Source organism: Prionailurus viverrinus, chromosome A3 (genome assembly GCF_022837055.1).
Source record: "Prionailurus viverrinus isolate Anna chromosome A3, UM_Priviv_1.0, whole genome shotgun sequence".
Classification (NCBI taxonomy): domain Eukaryota; kingdom Metazoa; phylum Chordata; class Mammalia; order Carnivora; family Felidae; genus Prionailurus; species Prionailurus viverrinus.
Genome location: NC_062563.1, coordinates 12,520,503 through 12,539,347, shown reverse-complemented (window position 1 = coordinate 12,539,347; position 18,845 = coordinate 12,520,503). Strand labels below are relative to the sequence as shown.

Genomic DNA, 18,845 nt, shown 5'->3' with positions numbered 1-18,845 from the left:
TCCTTGGAGAAATGGCTGACTCCAGGACTAAGGAAAGGAAAATTGCAGGACCAGGGGACCAGGGAAAGGACCGCTGCAGCTGAACCAGAGGGCACACCGTCCACATCGCTGCAACGGTCCTGGCTCAGTCTGACAAAGTAAGAATGTGGAACCACATACACACGGATATGATCTCTGCTTAGATTTCCAACAGGGTCAGTCTCGGACAAGTTTCTAAACTGTGCTATGTAACTAGACACAATTGAGAAACTCTCCCTGCTTTCTCCCTGCGACGTCAAATCCCCTTCTGTGTCTGAGCACTCTTCTATAACCTTCTGACCACTCTCATCCTGGCGGTCCCACTCACGGGCTGGTTTTTACAGTGAACCACCTCTATGAGCATCTTCTAAAATTAAACAGAAAGCCGCTGGCCCGCTCCTCAGCCAGGCTTGAACGCAGCGAGTGCCTCACCGTCCTCCTCCGAGTGTGAGCGCACCGGCTGGAAGTGAGACTCACAGTGTCGAGAAGTCTCCTCTTCTGGCTCGTTTCTTCGGGTGACAGTGTCAGGTTGGAGAGGAGAGGCCTGTCCCCTCACCTGGCTGCTCACACGCCTCGCTTCCACACCCTCACATCTTCCCTCACTTCTTTAGATACTGCTCGAAAGGACCAAAAATTCATTAGTAGCTGTTTATTGATCAATGGTTTGATATAAAGTCATTTCAGATCTTCAGAATTTTGCCCAAACAGAATCACAAGCATTACAAAGTTTTGTTTTGTTTTTTCCTTAAAAAAAAAAAAGGGTAGGAGGTAGGTTGGGAGGGGACCTACCTAGCAGTAGTGGCATCTGAGAATAAATTAACAAAAAAAATTTAGTATTACCATTTATTGGTGACAAACACTATGTTTTACTTACATTCCATGGGGAGATAAAATTCCAGCGTAAACAATGAATCGAACAAAAGCAGTACTTAACTCGCAAGACTACGGTGCTTTTCATCTGGACCATATGCAGGACCTTACCGCACACGCTTCTGTGCACAGTAACACAACATCAAAAGCAACAGTTTCGGAGCTCAACACAGGCCACTCTCTGCCGCCCTACATGGAGATGTAACAGCGGTACAAAGCACTCCAGGAAAATCCATCTGCGGGTTTAGACGTACTACACAGAGACCATATCCTGTAGTGTGAAAGCCACGTGTCCTCAAGAGCCATATGTATAGACACACAATTTTTTTTTTAATAATCTTTAAAACAAAGACCAAAATTCATTTAAGTCCTGTTGCATTAACAAAAATAAAACAGAAAAGGAAACAAATGATCATTAAAGTTTAAAACTCCTAAACTGTCCAATTTATACAACCATGGGAGACTTCATCCAGGATGCTGACAAGTCCAGGACCGTTGCAGCTGAACCAGAGGGCACATCGTCCGCATCGCTGCAACGGTCCTGGCTCAGTCTGACAAAGTAAGAATGTGGAACCACATACACACAGATATGATCTCTGCTGATTAGATTTCCAGTAGGGTCAGTCTCGGACAAGTTTCTAAACTGTGCTATGTAACTAGATACAATTGAGGAACTCTCAAATGAAAATTTATATAGTGTCATTTCAATCAAAAGAAAATAAGAAAACTAAGAGTACGTATCTGTTGGAAGAGAAAGCAGTGGGGACGGTGTGGGCACCACGGAGGTGGGGCCGTAGCACACTAGAATGGTTGGCGCTGAGTAGGAAGCATTTGATTTTCTCTGGTGCTTTCGGCTCTGGGGCTGGTCTAAGGCCCCTGTCCCCGGCGTGGGTATCCAGGGTTTGTCCCAAGCGTCTGCGTGAGCCAGTCTGAGAAAGGGTGCGCGCGCTCTCTCCTGTGTCCTTAACACGGCCCAAAGGGTGACGACAGCCGAGCACCGAGGTGCCAGGGGCCGGGGCCTGCTGGTTTCCCGGTCAAGCCAGGGCCGCTTGGCAGGCCTCGCAGCACCCCTCAGCAAGCAGCTGCCTGCGTGTGGCACAAAACACCGCGCACGCGCAGCCACACTGCCTCCTTGCGTCCCCGCCTTCGTCACCACTGCCGCCTCTGCTTCTTTACCCAGCACGTGTCTCAGCCCACTGGAGGTATCAGAAATTCCAAATTCTCAAAGCAGTTTCAGTATTTTCAGTATATATGTTGGGGTTTTAACAACGGTTCGTGGCCAGAAAAGGTTCAGCACCTTCCACACCTTCAAGGAAAAAGAAAAATGAAAAAATGATGCCAGTTTTGAAATTTAAAGGAATTAAGCCCATGTTACAAATGAAAAGAAATTAGCCAACATTGAAGTCCAATAGCACAGGTCCCAGTTTTGATAATGGGGTTCAAGTTTTGTCAGGATGTCACCGCCAAGTGAAAAAACACTAAGGAGAATGCATGTGTAGTATGGTAGCTCTGGGACAGAAGAAATAATGAAGCAGCACAGGATGGTATTTGCCTAAAGAAACACATGTGAAAGATACATAAACTAATAAAAATGCGACCTCTGACTCTTAACGAGAGAACAAATGGGAGGCTGCTGGAGGGGAGGTGGATGAGGGATGGGCTAGATGGGTGACGGGCATTAAGGAGGGTGCGCGTTCTGATGAGCACTGGGTGTTGTATGTAAGTGATGAATCACTGAATTCTACTCCTGAAAGGAATATCACACTGTATGTTACAAATAAAATCTTGGAAGAAAAAAAAAAGATCTCTGGGTGGGAGGGGAGGGAGGATGAGGTGGGTGGGGACTGCGAGGAGGGCAAGACTGATCACTGTGCACCTTTGAAAATAATTTTGATTTTTGAACCACGTGAATGTATTACCTATTCAAAATTTAAAAAAACTGCACGCTCTGCCCACTACTTAGAAACCCCTCGGGAGAAAGAAAGGGACAGAAAAGGGACTGAGGTGAGTTTCACTACTGAGTTGAGCTGACGGTCTGAATTGAATGCAAATGACGAAAAGAGCTGCCTTTCTGTAAACGGGCTCACTCACACAGACACTGGGCCATTTCCTGTTCTTGGCATCTCTGTACTTTGTTGGTCCAACTCAGACAGCAACTTTAAAATGTTCAGTGCGGCCTGGCAGGGACGAAAGGGAGAGTCAAGGTGCGGCCACTGCCCATGAGGGTCCAAACAGGGCGCCCCCCAAATCACACTTTCCCTTAACATTTGAAATTTTAACTTAAAATACAAATTAAAAAATAAATGATCCATGTTTACCTCATTGAATCACAACCTCTGTTAATTTTATTAGATTTTCTTTCAGTGTTTTTAACCTTGTGGTAACCAGACTACAAATTCTGTATCCTGCTTTAAAACAAAAACCTATCACGTTTCCTTCTTTGACATTAATCTGACCGATGCCTTACACTCCATCAGGTGGATATACCACAGTTTACTCCGATTAATCAATGCCATTTCTCAGCTTTAGTATTTCTCGGAACAGGAGTTTCACCTGAACAGCAGACCACAATAAGGGGCTTTCTACAGCTGCCCGAACTTGGGCCTGGCTGGGGTTCTGTGGATACAGCATGTGGAGGCAGGTGTTCCAGGATCCAAGTCCACCCCCCAGGTCAGCACAGGCAAGGGAAGGGGAAGGGGTATCTACACCTGATGAATTCTGATAAACAGGATGAGAAATCAATCCAATAAACTAAGGAAGAGGGCTTCAAAAGACGAAATCTATAAAACAACCAAAGGCTATGGGAGAGCCCTTTTCCTATCTTCTTCCCCAGGACGGCAACAGGCAGCAGCCAGGACCACTGGGTAACATACCATGTCATGGCAGGATTCCACATCCTTTCCAATCCCGTGGCTGATCAGAGGTGGCTGAGAGGAGCAATTGATAAGAGATACAAATTCGTTCTTGTTGTTTTTGGGGAAGTCTTTGTATTCCACCTGAGGGGAGAAGAAAACTGAGGCCAGGTAGGGAAGCGGCAAATACAAACGGGGCCCAGCAAACAGGCAGAGGACACCTCTTTCTCCCTGCCCTCAACCTGAGGAGGCTCCACCAACTCCCACTCAGTCGGCAAGAGGCCGTCGGGGGGCCTGCTGCTGGGGGCACCAAGGGCCACAAGCACCAGGGCCCTAGCTTCCGAAATCTTCCAGGAACCCAGACGCCTGCCCAGAGACCCCAGTCTGAAAGAAGCCGTGCCCTTTTCTACTAGGCAGAAAGGGCCAGCACAATGAATCCGTGCTTGCTAGAACCACCACGAATATTAGCAGCTTTGTTGTTATGGTTGGCTTGGATTTTTTACAATTTTATTACCAAAGGACAAGGTTACTCTACACCGTACAGGCCCGTGGGACTTTCCTTACCTCCCCGACCTTCTCAGGACCACCTAGGTACCATGTGCCCTCCACCACCCCTTCCCCTATATAAAGACCTTGATTTAATAAACAAGGTACGAGGCTCATTTCCTGAGAGAAACCCCCCAAAAAAGAGGACGACACTGATGTCTAGACCACACAGCTCAGGTCTAACAGTTACCTGGAATCCCTGGACTCTGGAAAGATAGTCCAACTGCTCAGAGGGTCTTGTGAGAGGTCCATGGGGTACGTGGCCTGAAGAGATGTTATTCTTTAAAATGGTCTCGGCTGTGGGCGAGGTGCCCCCATATAACAATTCACGGGCTATCATGGCAGTTACCGTGGCCTTGGCAGGATTCGGAGCTGCCCTGGTGAAATCTTTGGTGTGGTGTCCTTGACTGACTCCTACGGCCTGGGCAACCTCGGGCACCATGGGAAGAATCCCAGCGGGCAGCTGCTGATGGCTAAGATAAGGCATCCTAAACTCATCCTCTTTATTGCCTAGGGAGGGACATGCAGACGGGTCAACACGAGGCCACACACGCCGCCGGGAAAACACTTTCCAACCCGCTGGCCCTCCCTCGGTGCACACAGCGGCACGGGGATGACACAAAGCTCAACACTGCTCGTCATTCCGGGAGCTACACAAATCCCAGAATCAAGTTCAGATCAGGACAATATTAACAACACACTTACTAGTCCCATTTTCATCCCCAGAGCCAGGTTCAAAAAAGGTTACTTTTCTTCCATCCCCTGGTTTTTTTACTGGTGTCTTAAAAAAAAAAAAAAAACAAAAAAACAAAAAAACAAAAAAGGCCATGAGCATAAATCAAACTCTTGCAAAATTAGTTCCTACTGTCTAAAATTAAACAAGCTCCAACCAGCATTGACCTGCAGTTTGTAACATTTTGCAATATGAAGAGGTGATCGGCAGAAAGCCTTACCCCCGCGCCGCCGCCCTGGCAGCCTCCTGCCCTCACCCAGCGACACTCCGGCCCACACAGCCTGTCCTTGAAGAGATGCCAACAGGCACACGGAACCAGGTACTGAACTCTGCACTCACAGGAAGACAGGGGAGCGTTTAACCGGAGGGAGCCGGGGACGCTACACTGGTAGAGCCCATGGTGGGGAAGCAGCTCTTAGACTCTCTGTGTAACTAACATCCAGTTAAAAGAGAAGGGGTATTTCCAACGATAACAAGGGGGGGGGGGGGGGGGCAAATGTTACGAGATGAAAATTTTCTCAAACACGGGTCTCCTTTTTGAGAAGGTTAAGGGTGCTGTGAATGCTCTACCAGATTTTGGAACGAAACACCCAAACACCAAGTCCAGGATCTATGCAGATTCTCTGACGAGTGTCTGCAGCCACAGCAGATGCCATGTCCCACTGGGGACACGGCAGGCACAGGGAGTGAATCTGTCCTGGGACCTCTCCGTGGAAACAAGCTCAGTCAAGAACTTGCTTGAAGGTACCGCTTACCAATCTTGAAGATTTTTATCTAGTGTTAAATTCATAAAGAAAAAGAAATCCCGAATCTAAACTGTGGATTTAGTTCCATAAATCACACTGTGCCGGTGTCCCAGAAAACCCAAAGCCTGCTGCTCCCCAACTAGCAGAAGCCTAAGGTTGATAACTCGTTCCTGCAGGCCTCACTATGAGAGCACGACGACAGAACTAGACGTGTTAACTTCAAGCCCAGTCGCCTAGCATCCTACAAATGGAAAGAGCAAGCTGCCCTCCAGCAAAGCGTCCCGACCACAAAGATACGGAAACAAGAACGACTTAACCCAGAGCCACGCTTGGAGCCATGGACATGCAACTCCCCTTCTGACCACATTATAATGGTCCAAATGGATAAGACGCTGCTCAGCAGGGCTGTTTTACTGCCAGGATGAAGCCTTGCCCTGAAGCTTGGCCCTGGAGGTGCCAGAGTCCCCTAGGATGAGGCGAGGAGGTCATCTTGCAATTAGAGAGCAAGGACACAGCCCCGAGCAGTCACCTTCTCCTCTGATTTGAGGGCTGGTTTGGTGGGCTGAGCCTGTGGGACTTTGAAACCAAGGATCTCCAGCATGTTCTCGGCTGCGTTGCGTTTGGCCACCTTCTTATTGGTGCCTGTTCCTTCCGCGGTATGGTTTCCCACCTTCACCTGCATGAGGACGAAGTCAGGGCTCAGACCAGTGCTTACGCCTTCAGAGTAAAGACCGGTCAGGCATCGGTGTGCTGGCAAAAGAACCCGGCAACGGTCAGAAGCTAGATGCTTAACAGCGGTGCCCCGGAGCGGGCCTGCGGCGGCCTGCGACGCGCAATGAAGGCAGCCCCTCCGACACACTAGACCACGGCAGCTTATAACGACTGTGACCAACAGAGCTAAAGAAAGTCGTCACTTCCTAACGGGACTACATCTCACAAATATCTGTGCTTCTGAGGTCCTCTGCATCCGTGGCATCTGCTCAGTGGAAATATTACCGGGGTGGGCTCCCGCACGCTCCCCTTCCCAGCCCCGGGATCCAGGTGCCACGGTGGGAGTATTTACACCAAAGATCTGCGAATACAGCGCAGCAAGCGCTCGGTTGTTTTGCTGTCTACTCCAGACTTACAAGATGGAGCAAAGGTTAATAATGCAAATTAAGCTTAAAAGCGTGTCAAGGCCGCAGCCGTGGCACTGTAACTAGCACAAAAAACTGGGGACGTCTGTCCAATCTTTGAAAATTATTCAATTCAATAAAGTCACTCATTGTTTAAAAACGAGTCAAGTTCCAACATTTCTTTGTTGTTTCACTTTCATCTTGTTTATGTAAACAAGACAGTCAATACCCATGCTAAGACTACAGTCCTTTGTCAGCAGCATGAGCAACTTCTTTGCTTGAACTGGACAGTAGTAATGAAGCATTTGTGTGCAGTCTGACTTTATACTACTCAAGATGACAGTTACACTGAAGTTACAGATGTATAAAATTGACAGTCAAGAGAACATGTATTTTATGTATTATTTGTAAACTGTATGCTACGCATCCTTTGTCAGTGAAATTTATAACACACACACACACACACATCCATAAACGCACACGTGCCCGGCCCCCTTCCCACTGTGCCACCCACCCCTAAGACAGCTGATTGTTAAACATATTCCAGCATATACCACTGCTTACAATCCCCTTCCATGCTGGTCTTGAGCACAGACCAGAACCAAAAGCCCCAGGTCACAGAACTGAAAATCAAGGAAACCTTCTCTGACCAGCGACAAGGGCTCGGGGGTTGAATCCTGGCCTTGCTGTCTACCAGCTCTGATCTTGGTCAAATGACTGATTGTCCTGGCACGCTGCAATCCTCCTCGGTAGCACAGAAGGACCATTACTTTTCTGGCCTTCTGACTGGGCAGGCTAAGTGACGGTGCTTCCAAAGTTGTAAACTGCTACACAAGAGTTAAGTACTGGGTTTTTCACCAGAAAACACTATTAAATTCAAATCACGATCAAAGTGAGCTGCCCATATGAATAACTGTTTAATGAGCATAAGGAGAAACACTCTGCACCCATCTGAATGAAGTGTAATCCCAATGTAAGGAAGATCCAACAACCCTAGACTCCAGATTTGACAGAAGGATTAGGAGAACAGGAACAGATCCTCTGATATAACTTGTAAAATTTATCTTCTGAAAAGAATAATATAAACCTTCAAGGAGATGTAATGAAGAGAAGCGTTCACCCACAATCCCACAGTCCTCGCACTCACACACTCCAGCGGTATGTCCAAGCTCCCACCTGCTGATACAGCAGCACGTGTGGTGCACACACAAGTATGTTTTAAGGCGTCAGATTACTGCAAGTGCCATGGTCTTACTATTGATAACGCCTGATGGCAGGGAGCAGGGCCCACTGGACCAGAGCTCCTCATCCAGCCTCCTCAGGGAAGCATCCAGCCGCTGGACCCGGCCCAGCCGAGATGGGATGTGGTCAGAGGAAGTCTGCCCATAACCCACGCCGACCTACCTGCATCACAAACTCTCTGCGGCGTGGGAGGCCTCGCTCCGTCAGAAGCATGTACTCCGGCTCCTTCTCCTTTTTCGCCTGCTGGATCTGGGCCAGCCTGCTGATCGGGTTCATCCCCTGGCCATAGTCTGTGCTGCTCTGTAGCTGAGGAACAATTAACGTAAAATCCACGTGCCATGTTAATCGCAGAAAGGACTTTGCCAACTTAGAGATCGGGACGTGACAAGAGATTACTTTTATGTTGATCTAAGGGCCCGAATTAATCAGACCTTTTTAAAACTTTTTTAAAGTTAAAAGATGCTCAGTGACTTTCTAGGATTGCACTGAGGTTGACTTTTTTAAAAGTCTTCCTGGCAAACCAACATCAGTATTTCACTACGAGCAGACAACTATCGTTAATGTCTGCTTTTTGACAATAAATTACAACTTCACAATGGAGAAAAGAAATACAGAACACTATTCCTAAAACTCCCCTGAAAGTCTGTTATAAAGATGGGTCCCCAGCTTTCTTAGCAATGATTCAACATCCAAAAACTATTTTTAAAAACCCCAAGCTGACACCCAAGAACCCCGCCGTTCCTTCCCAGTGGCCACCTTCAGCGCCACAGAATCCTCACCCACAGACTCACGCGGATACGAAGAGCAGAAAGGAAAGTGCAGCAGTGAGCAGAGTGCTCGCCTTTGTGTCCTGACCTTGACACAGCATCAAACTACAGCTGACCCTTGAGCAGCAAGGGTCTGAACCGCCAGGTCCACGCACAAGCAGGTTTTTCTTTTTCTTTCTTTTTGATAAATACACTATAGTATAGTATACTCAATGTATTTTCTCTTCCTCACGACTTCCTTAATAATGTTCTTCTCTCCCGCTTACTTTATTGTGCAAATACAGCATAAAATACACATATGTATATAACAATATACAACACATAAAATGTGTTAATCGACCATTTATATTATTGGTAAGACTTCTGGTCAACAGGCTATTAGTGGTCATGCTCCTAGGGAGTCAAAAAGTTAAACCCTGGTCTTCCGCTGTGTGTGTGTGTGTGTGTGTGTGTGTGTGTGTGTGTGTGAGTGTGTGTTGGGGGGGGGGGGGGCGGGGGGCGGTCGGCAACCCTAACCCCTGTGCTGTTCAAGGGTCAACTCGTATTGACAGTCGTGACAGAGCAGACCCTAGTATCCCTAAATATGCCCGAATGGACTCCTGCCCCTTCTCTGGGTGGGGAGGAGGGGGCAGGTCCACTGACACGGCTTAAAAAAATCCCAAAGAATCAGGTGGTGTTTGGTGAAACGTCTCACCCGTCCGCCTGTCCCCAGACGTCTTTCCTCCACACTCACACCAGTGCCAGGGGCGGTGAGGTGGAGCGAGGACGACTTCGCCGTCCTGTCTGCAGACGCCACTCCTGCGGTCACACCCTCATCCGCAGATGTGTGCGCACACCTGCGGGGGCCCCGCCGACCCCACCCCAGCTCGGGGTCGCGTCCGCCTGACAGGGAGTGCTCCCGGGAGAGCTGCATGTGGAGGCCCCGGCGCCCGGCCTGGCAGGTGGCACGTCAGCGGCCATCTGCTGTCACCAGGATCCGCCACCTAGTGAGCCTTCTGAAGCCCCCAGCCGTCTGTGGGCAACGGAAATACCCTCTTCGTTCGGGAAGGTTCTTACCCTGACTATGGATTTTGTTTTCTTTTTGATTCTGGGCTTCACTCGCTCGACTGTGGGCAGGGGTGGCAACTTCTTCAGCTCCTCAAGAACAGCTATGGCAGCATTTTTCTTCGAAATCTTCTTGCTCTTCCCTTCACCTTCTCCCACAAACTCCCCAACTGACACCTTGGTCACGAAGCTCTTCATGTGGGGGGGGCCACTCTCCCGGGCAACCTGGTTTAGAGGGAAAGACTGAGCGAAAGCGCGACAGACACCTCCTGCAAGTGGCAGGGCACGCTGCTTAGCGCACTACCTCCCGGGAAACACCGGCCAAGGGGAGTTTCGGTAAGACCCGTGAAATGAAGGGAGCACACGCGTCAGCAAAAGGAAACAGTGATAACCCCGAATGCTCTTCTCCCCTTGTTCGTTATTTTCCAGACTTCTTAATATTCTTGGGTCTGATCAGTCCCACTTAGCATCAAAGAAATGGGAAGCAAGTTCTGCTCCCGTCCTCCTAGCACAACGGCTCCCATCTGTGTCCCCAGGTCACAGACTGCTCTGAGTTTGGGGAGACCCACTGCAAATGGCAGGAAGGCAGCCGTCCCAGCAAAGCCCAGAAATAACTGCGACATAAAGAGTTCAAGTTTAATATCTGCTCTGAGCCTCAAGCCAAGACTGAGCTTATTAAATACTGGCTGCTATGCATCCAGCCACAAAAAAGAACGAGAAACTTCTAAGCACTGGCAGGGATTTCCAGTACACAGTAAGAAAAGCAGAAACTGCAAAAGAGTTTATATAGTACCTAACTTTTGTGTTAAAGAAAAGATTTGTATATACACACTTATATGTAAACAGACACACACGTGTGTTTATATACTTATTTTTGCAAAAAGAAACACAGGATGGATAAAGCAGAAACCAACAGAATTAGTTCCCTACAGCGAGTGGGAGGGATTGGGGTAGAAAGGGGACAGCATGATACTACTGAATGTATCTTTGTGCATAGTTTTGACTTTTGGTTTTACATATTAAAATATAAAAAATAAGTCCACAACGATGAGAGAGAAACGTTAAAATTGAGTATGAACAGAAACCTAAGTATAAAGTTATTCCAGGAACACACAGAGGGAAAAGAAAAACTGACTCCAGCTTACATTAGCTCAGATGGTCTTGAAAAGAACAGCTAAGTTAGAGGACTCACACTACCAGATTTCAAGACTTCCCATTAAGTTGCAGCAACCGTGCCCTCACGGTATTGTTTACGGGCAAAGAAAGAGATCAATAAAATAGAACAGAATGCAGAAACAGACCTGCACACATATGGTCTCGTGATTTCTGGCAAACACACCACAGCGCACCAAAAGTCTTTTAAATAAAAAAAGCAACTAGATATCCTCATGGGAGAAGCACAGTCTCAAACTCCACGACAAACAGGTAACTGGAGCCGGAACACAGACCCAAATGTGAAAGCTCAAACTATAGAGCTCTCCAAAGTAAACAGGAGAACAAGTCATGACCATGAGAGTAGCAAAGAGCTCTTGAAAGCACAAGGTACCAGCCATAAGGAAAACAAAACTGAAGGTCTTCGAAATTAAAAACTGCTCGTCACGGGGTGCCTGAGTGGCTCGGTCGGTTGAGTGTCCGACTTCGGCTCAGGTCATGATCTCACGCTCGTGAGTCTGAGCCCCGCGTCAGGTTCTATGCTGACAGCTTGGGGCCCGGAGCCTGCTTCACTCTGTGTCTCCCTCGCTCTCTGCCCTCCCCCGCTTGTCTTCTCTCTCTCTCAAAAAACAAAAACAAAACCAAAACCGCTCATCAACAGATGACGTGTAAAAAATACAGGGAACCCATAGAAGGGGAGAGAGTATTTGCAACATGTGTACCTGACAGAGGATTTATACCCAGAATACTGAAAAAACACCTCAAGTGAACAGTAAAAAGACCAACTACCCAATTAAAGAACACCTGACCACACACGTTACAAAACAAGATCTCCAAGTGGCCAATAAGCATGTGAAAAAGTGATCACCGTTTGTCATCAAGGAAATGCAAACTGAAACCACGATGCAATACTATAATATCCACACCCCCCAAATGGCTGAAATCAAAGCAACTGAGAGTATCGAGTGTTCACAAGGATACAGAACAGCTGGTGGGAGCATATACTGTACGACCACTTTGGGAAACAGCTTGACAATTTTTATTGAACACCTGCCCTGGGCCTTGGCAATTCTGGGTGCACATGTACACAAGAAGACTTGGTTTTATATTTTATACACAATGGTTCCTAAAGTGGAAACAAGTCACATGTCCATCAACAGGACAATGGATAAACACAATTTTACATTCACATGGTGAAATGCCACATAGAAAAAAACTACTGACACACGCAGATGAGACTCAACATCAAACTATCCATATCATATCATTCTATTTACGTGAGGTCCAAGAACAAAGAAAATGAAGCTATAGTTATATCAGAAAGAGCTTCTTCTGGGTGGGTAATGTGAAAAGGGCACAGGGACGGTTGGAGGTTACGGGAGCCCTCCAGATCTGGACCCAGGCGGTGAGTCTCGGGCTTGTACAGAGGTAAAATCGAACGGGCTGTGCACAGAAGACATGCGTGCCTGCCTGCAGAGAAAGCTTGTTTCACCAGACCGATGGCAGGAGATCTAAGTATGAAATTCGGAATGGAGAGGAAGAGCCTATGATGCTGGACTGAAGTGAAGGTACATACAGGGATCTTCTAGAGTTACCTGCCCACAAGGCCTCGAAGCGAGGACTCTCCTTCCGGCAGCAACCAGCACGCCTGGCACCCCTTGCTGGTCCCCACGTGCCACTCTCTGTGGAAGGGACCCAGGGCTCCTCGCAGAACAGCTGGGGCCATTTCTGTTTGAATTTCCATTTCCACTGGCACCAAAGCTTGAGCGGGGCAAGTTCAAAGCTAAAACGTTTTGTTGCACCAGAAGGTAGTACGTTCACTCAGACTCTGAAGAGGGGTGGTGAGGAGCACGTGTGCAGGGATGACGAGGCCCACAAACAGGAGAGGAAGAAAACACCTCACAGCACACAGAAAAACTGTAACTCAAAATGAATCATGAACCTCAATTTCAGAGCTGAAACGACGAAACTTCTAGAAGAAAACACAGGAGTATGACCTTCGGTGAGGCAAAGGTAGCTAAGGTTGCACAAAACCACGACAAAACATAAAAGAAAAATTAGGCAAAGGCGACCTTGCTAAAATCTCTTTGCTGTTTGGAAGATACTGTTTAAAAAATACGAAGGCAAGTCACGTGCTGGGAAAAAGTATTTGGAAAATACCTATCCGATAAAAGGGCTGTATTCAGAATATGTAGATAACCCCCAAAACTCAAAAATAAAAAACTCAGTAATAAAACTGACAGAAGGTGTGAACAGACGCTCCCCCAAGGGAGACGCGCAGATGGCAAAGCAGCGCAAGAAAGACGCTCGGCATCACCGGGCCGCACGGAGCCCCAACTGCACCGCCACCGGTTGCTACCGCACACCTGCCAGAAGGACCGAGTCTTTGTAAACGGACAACACCAGGTGTCGGAGGGGACGCAGAACGACGACGACACCCCCACACGGCCGTGGGGAAGGACGACGATACCCCCTCTCCGGAAACAGTTTGACAACATCTTGTAAAGTTAAAGATACACATTTATCATGCAACCCAGCAAATTCAATCCCAAGTTTTTACTCAAGAGACACGAAAACACGTCTCTACAGACGTGCATGTGCGTTTACGGTAGCTCTACTCACTGTCACCAACAACAGAAGCAACCCAAATGTTCTCCAACAGGGCGCAACTGGGAACTCCTCGAGCAATAAACACAGAAACTACTGATCTGTGCAACAAGGACACTCGAGACCCGTGTTAAGGTAAAGCAGCCAGACAAAAGGCAATAATCCCATTTTGTAATTCCATTTGTGTCACGTTGTGTGTGACAAGAGCAGAACCGTGGGGACAGAAAGAGGCCAGCGGTTGTCTGAGGCCGAGGACGGAGGAGAGGGACGGGCTGCGAAGGGAGTCAGGGCAGCTCTGCGGTGAGAGAAGTCTCAGGTGGTGACTGCAGCACTGTTTACACAACTATCTACATTCATCAAAACACATCAAAGCACATGCCGGAGCAGGGAGAATTCTACTGCATGAAAATTACACCTCGAAAAAGCGAACCCCTCACTTCCAATAACATCCCATAGGAGAACGTCAAAGGACACAGGAGCCAGCTGAATGGCAATGGGAGTATCAACACGAACAGTGATAATAACGATCTGTGGTTTTCTTTCTTCTCCTTTTTCTTTTTAAAAATGTTTATTTTTTGTGAGAGCGTGTGCGTGCACACAAGCGAGGGAAGGGCAGAGAGAGAGGAAGAGACAGAGAATCCCAAGCAGGCTCTGTACTGTCAGAGCAGAGCCCCATGTGGGCTTGACCTCACGAACCTTGCGATCATGACCTGAGCCGAGATCCAGCCGGATGTTCAACCAACTGAGCCACCCAGGCACCCCTTCTTTTTTTTAAAATGTAAGCTCCAAGGATCAAGAGTCACACGCTCCACCGACTAAGCCAGCCGGACACCCCCTAATGACTGACGACAATAATGAACATCTTGAATAAAAAAGCAGCAGCAGACCTCTGCTAATATAAATTAATGTCGTGCAAGGTTCTTCATGTGGAATGTCAGCCTGCAAATGCAGAAAATGCACCATAGTAGTCCCTGATGCCAGGAAGAATGATCAATGACTAGATTCATTGGGGAGGTCTCTTAGGGAACAACCTTCAAGAGGCTCCTCGAAGGTTATGAATTACAAAGAGAAAGTCTCCTAAGGTGAAGCATCTGATGTAAACCAAGGAAACAAGTGTCACTAACACAGTAAAATGCCTTCATGTGATGCTCACTTCTGTGGGTTTCCTGCCCAAAAAAATGCATAACCTGAAACTAATCATGAGGAAACAATCAGACCAAATTGAGGGGCATTCTACAAAGTAACTTTTAAAACTGTCAAAAAAAAAAGGGGGGGGGGGGCTGAGGAACTGTTCCAGATGAAAGGGAAACCAAGAGACGCCTCTACTCGACTCAGGGTGTGATCCTGCACTGGATACCACAAGAAGAAAATACTTTCTGTAAAGGATACGACAGGGACAGGTGGCAAAATGTGAATATAGGACATACGTTACGTAAGAACTACAGCAATGCTCAAGTTCCTATATTTGATGATTAGATTGTGGTTATTTAAGATAATGTCCTTGTCCCTAAAAGATACTTGCTGAAATATTATGAATCATGCTATCTGCCACTTGGTCTCCAATGATGCAGCAAGAGCAAGAACAGGTAGAAAATAAAATATGTATATTGACAGAAAGAAAAAACAAATGTAAAATGTTAATCACTAAAAAATCTAAGTGAAGGCTAAATTCACTGTCCTTCCAACTTTTCCACAGGTTTGAAGTCTTTCAAAATAAAATATTCAAGAAGTGGCTAGGAAAACCAAGTAAGCCCAAGAAACAGCGGTGCTGTGCTCCCAAGGTGAGGACAAGCAGCCCCTCAGAGAATGGCCTTCACTGCCCCCCAAAGGAAGGGGTCTGCTGAGAGGGACCAGCTGACACCTGTACCAGCAGATGGACTTGACAGAGCTCCCAATCGCCCCCCACTCACCACCTCCCACCGCCTGGATCTCGCTTCAAACGCACCAGCTTCAAATGAATGCTTCAGACGCACAGCCCCACCCTGGCCCTTCGGGCAACCATTTTCATCGGCTACTCATATCACATCATGATGCCACCAATCTAAATATGGAGCTTCACCTCCAATGGATTTAGTGTGATGAGGTCACAACTGCCTCCCAGTGACTTTATCAATCAACACCATCACATTTTGTAACTAAAACTATGTATTTTATCAAAAGTCAAGCTATATACATTTTTCCTAAAGAACTGTAGGAACAGCTCCTCTTTTCTCCTATTAAATACTTCTAACCCAGTTTTCTACGTGACAGGTTTGACTATTAAAAACTTAGTAAAAAAAAAAAAAAATAATAATAATAATAACAACTGTTCTGGGGCACCTGGGTGGCTCAGTCGGTTGAGTGCCCAACTCTTGATTTCGGCTGATCCCAGGTCATGGGATTGAGTCCCACTTTGGGTTCTATGCTGAGTGTGGAGCCAGCTTAAGATTCTCATTCATTCATTCATTCATTCTCTCTCTCCCCCTCCCCCTTTCCTCTCCCCCTTGGGTATGCACACGCTCACTCTCTCCAAAATTTTTTTGAAAATTATAAAAAAAAATAGTAAGTAACTGTTCATTCATTCATTCATTCATTCATTCAGTATTTCCCGAGCATCCGTTATGTGCCAGGCAATCTTCCAAGTGCAAGAGACAGAACTGTGGGAAAGAAAAAATGAAAGCCCTTACTCAATCTAACAATGGAAGCAATATGAACCTTTGATATAGGAGTTATTTAACATAAGTACTCACATTAACAAATTCCATGCCACCAACACACACTGTTAAGGTCTTAAATTACCTTGTAAGATATTTACCCACCAGAGGGCACTCCCATTTCTTTTCTGTGACTCCTTGACTGTTCCTGGGTATAGGTTACATATTCCTGAACAGAAGTCTGAAATCTAAACAGAGTGGAAGTGGGGCAGAAGCAATCTGGTCTCCAATTCCCACAGATGTGGCATTCCTTCACTAAGGTTCCAGAAAGCTCTGTGACTCTCAAGGCAACGACTAGCATGAAAAGGTGGCAAGCTTCACAGGGAACCAGGGTCCTGGCACCAGAAGTCACCTCTGTAATCTTGAGGTGACCTGCGAAGCTAGGCATCCCCCGCCCAACAATCATGACACCCCTTCTATAATCTCTAAAAATCCATTCTCATGCTTCACTAATCCTTCACCAGGAAAAAAAAAAAGGAGTATTTCTTCCCTTTCCTGCAACAGGTACTCAGGGAGACCTTGTGGCTTTTTGGAACGAAGCTCCCACCTAGTTCCCACTCAACAACCAGCCCTGTTATTCTGTGTATCTCATTTCTCCCCAGCCCCACTCCCAACAGATGAGGAAGGGCTAGAAGGGATATAGAGCCAGGTGACAAGATACAGCCCTAGATCCATCTGGGGCTCTGCTCAGGGAGGCGGACAGTATAAACCAGGTCCTGCCTGCCAGGGTGAGGCAGGGATGGGTGTAAGGGGATGCAGGATGGCCCCATGATCCAAGTGGAACTTCCCATCCCACCTGTGTCCCATGGCAGGCCGGGAAGCAATGCTAGGTAGAAGTCAGAAATCATCATCATGCAGCTGACAGATTAAGGCCTGAACTCAGGAGCCAGTGTAGGGCACGAGCACATTAATAAGAGAAGGTATATATGTTATAAAGGCCAGGCATGAATTTGGGGATCACTTGTAACTGCAAAAATGCTACATAATTATTTTACAGGATAATAAACTTCAAGGAGTCTTTAAGAATAGGACAAAATAAATTTATGAACCACTTAAAATTGTTTTAAGCAAATGCCCCACCTCACATTACATTTGCTTAGAGAAACAATGTACAAGTTTAAAGCATTTTGAAAAACTAAATATAGTCTTTGTAACTCTAAAAGACCAAAGCATTGACAAAGAATTTTGCATTGTATATAGTAAAACACAACCTTGCATAACCAAGCATGGAAATCAAAAGGAATTGCAAAGAATTCACCATGTCAGACCACTAATGGAAACTTAACCTCCCTTACCTGCCTAGTCTATCTGGACTCACTGGGTCTTTGAAGGAAACATATACTAAATGTATCTCATTTTCCATTTTGAACTAACAACCTATTAATTATTTTTAGACCATAAAGTCTCTAACAACAAATGAAGTTATTAGAGTGGTGAATTAGAGGGCAAAAGCTACACAAGGATGAAACTGATGTTTTTCTTTTTTAAATATTTATTTTGAGAGAGAGAGTGTGTGCAAGCTGGGGAGGAGCAGAGAGAGAGAATCTCAAGCATCAGCACAGAACCTCATGTGGGGCTCGATTTCACAAGCCATGCTATCATGACCTGAGCCGAAACAAAAAGTTGGCCAAGTAACGGACTGAGCCACCCAGGTGCCGCAAAACTGATGTCCTTTTTAACAACTACACTGTACAATTTCTAGGGACTCTTAGGGAGGTTAACATTTTGCGAGTAATAGAGTCTTCTGAAAACAATGGATCCTGTCTCCGGAATACACATGAGAACATAAACACAATATTCTTCAGAACCATTCCAGGAGCTTGACCGACCTACCGAGACCTTCCAAGGACTGTGTGGAGGGACATGGCTGTCCCTAAATTAATGACCCCTAAAAGAAGAGAATCGATACTGCTTTTTGGCTAAATATAAAGTCTGAATCTTAAATCTGAAGGTTCACATGTATGTGATGATTACTCCAATGTTTTTTAGGGGAAAAAAAAATTCCAATGATGAATGCCAACAGTGTTTTCCAAACGAGTCGTACATGTAAAACAAGCTTACCTCAAAATTCACAGGCAAGTTCCGTTTAAGTGCAATCTCAAACACTTGACTTATTTCAGATTTATTGAGATTTTCTTCTTCTGATTCTCTTCCATTCACCTAAAGGAAGAAAAATTGTTTAGTAGTGAACTGTTATGAAAAAACATCAACACCCCAGCTCTGATAAACCTTAAAAGCACTGAACCTTAGCTGTATGGAGTGAGCACTAACCCGGTGAGCAAGGCGGCTTGTGTGCCGTGTGTCAGTGAATTTAAAAGGTTTAAAACAAAACAAAACAAAACACAAACAATCTGGGTCAGCTTGTACTTCGTAAATCCACCATAAACAATCCACACCTAACAGACTCTGGCACAGCCACACCACAGCTGCTCAGGAAGAGGGACGGACTTCCAAAGCTTT

General features: G+C 46.5%; 1 protein-coding gene across 3 annotated transcripts in view; it reads right to left on the bottom strand.

Annotated features, from left to right (window-relative positions):
• Positions 1–652: 652 nt before the first annotated feature.
• The window catches only part of STAU1 (staufen double-stranded RNA binding protein 1), a 54,772-nt gene continuing 36,579 nt past the window's right edge, over positions 653–18,845 (bottom strand). For all 3 annotated transcript variants that reach the window (XM_047851272.1, XM_047851273.1, XM_047851274.1), the window contains 9 exons: positions 18,447–18,545; positions 9,946–10,158; positions 8,285–8,428; positions 6,295–6,441; positions 4,992–5,067; positions 4,477–4,796; positions 3,762–3,884; positions 2,980–3,065; positions 653–2,194 (listed from right to left, as the gene is read on the bottom strand). In XM_047851272.1, coding sequence (XP_047707228.1) covers positions 2,179–2,194; positions 2,980–3,065; positions 3,762–3,884; positions 4,477–4,796; positions 4,992–5,067; positions 6,295–6,441; positions 8,285–8,428; positions 9,946–10,158; positions 18,447–18,545 — 1,224 coding nt within the window. In that variant the 3' untranslated portion in view covers positions 653–2,178. The remainder of the gene's footprint in view (positions 2,195–2,979; positions 3,066–3,761; positions 3,885–4,476; positions 4,797–4,991; positions 5,068–6,294; positions 6,442–8,284; positions 8,429–9,945; positions 10,159–18,446; positions 18,546–18,845) is intronic.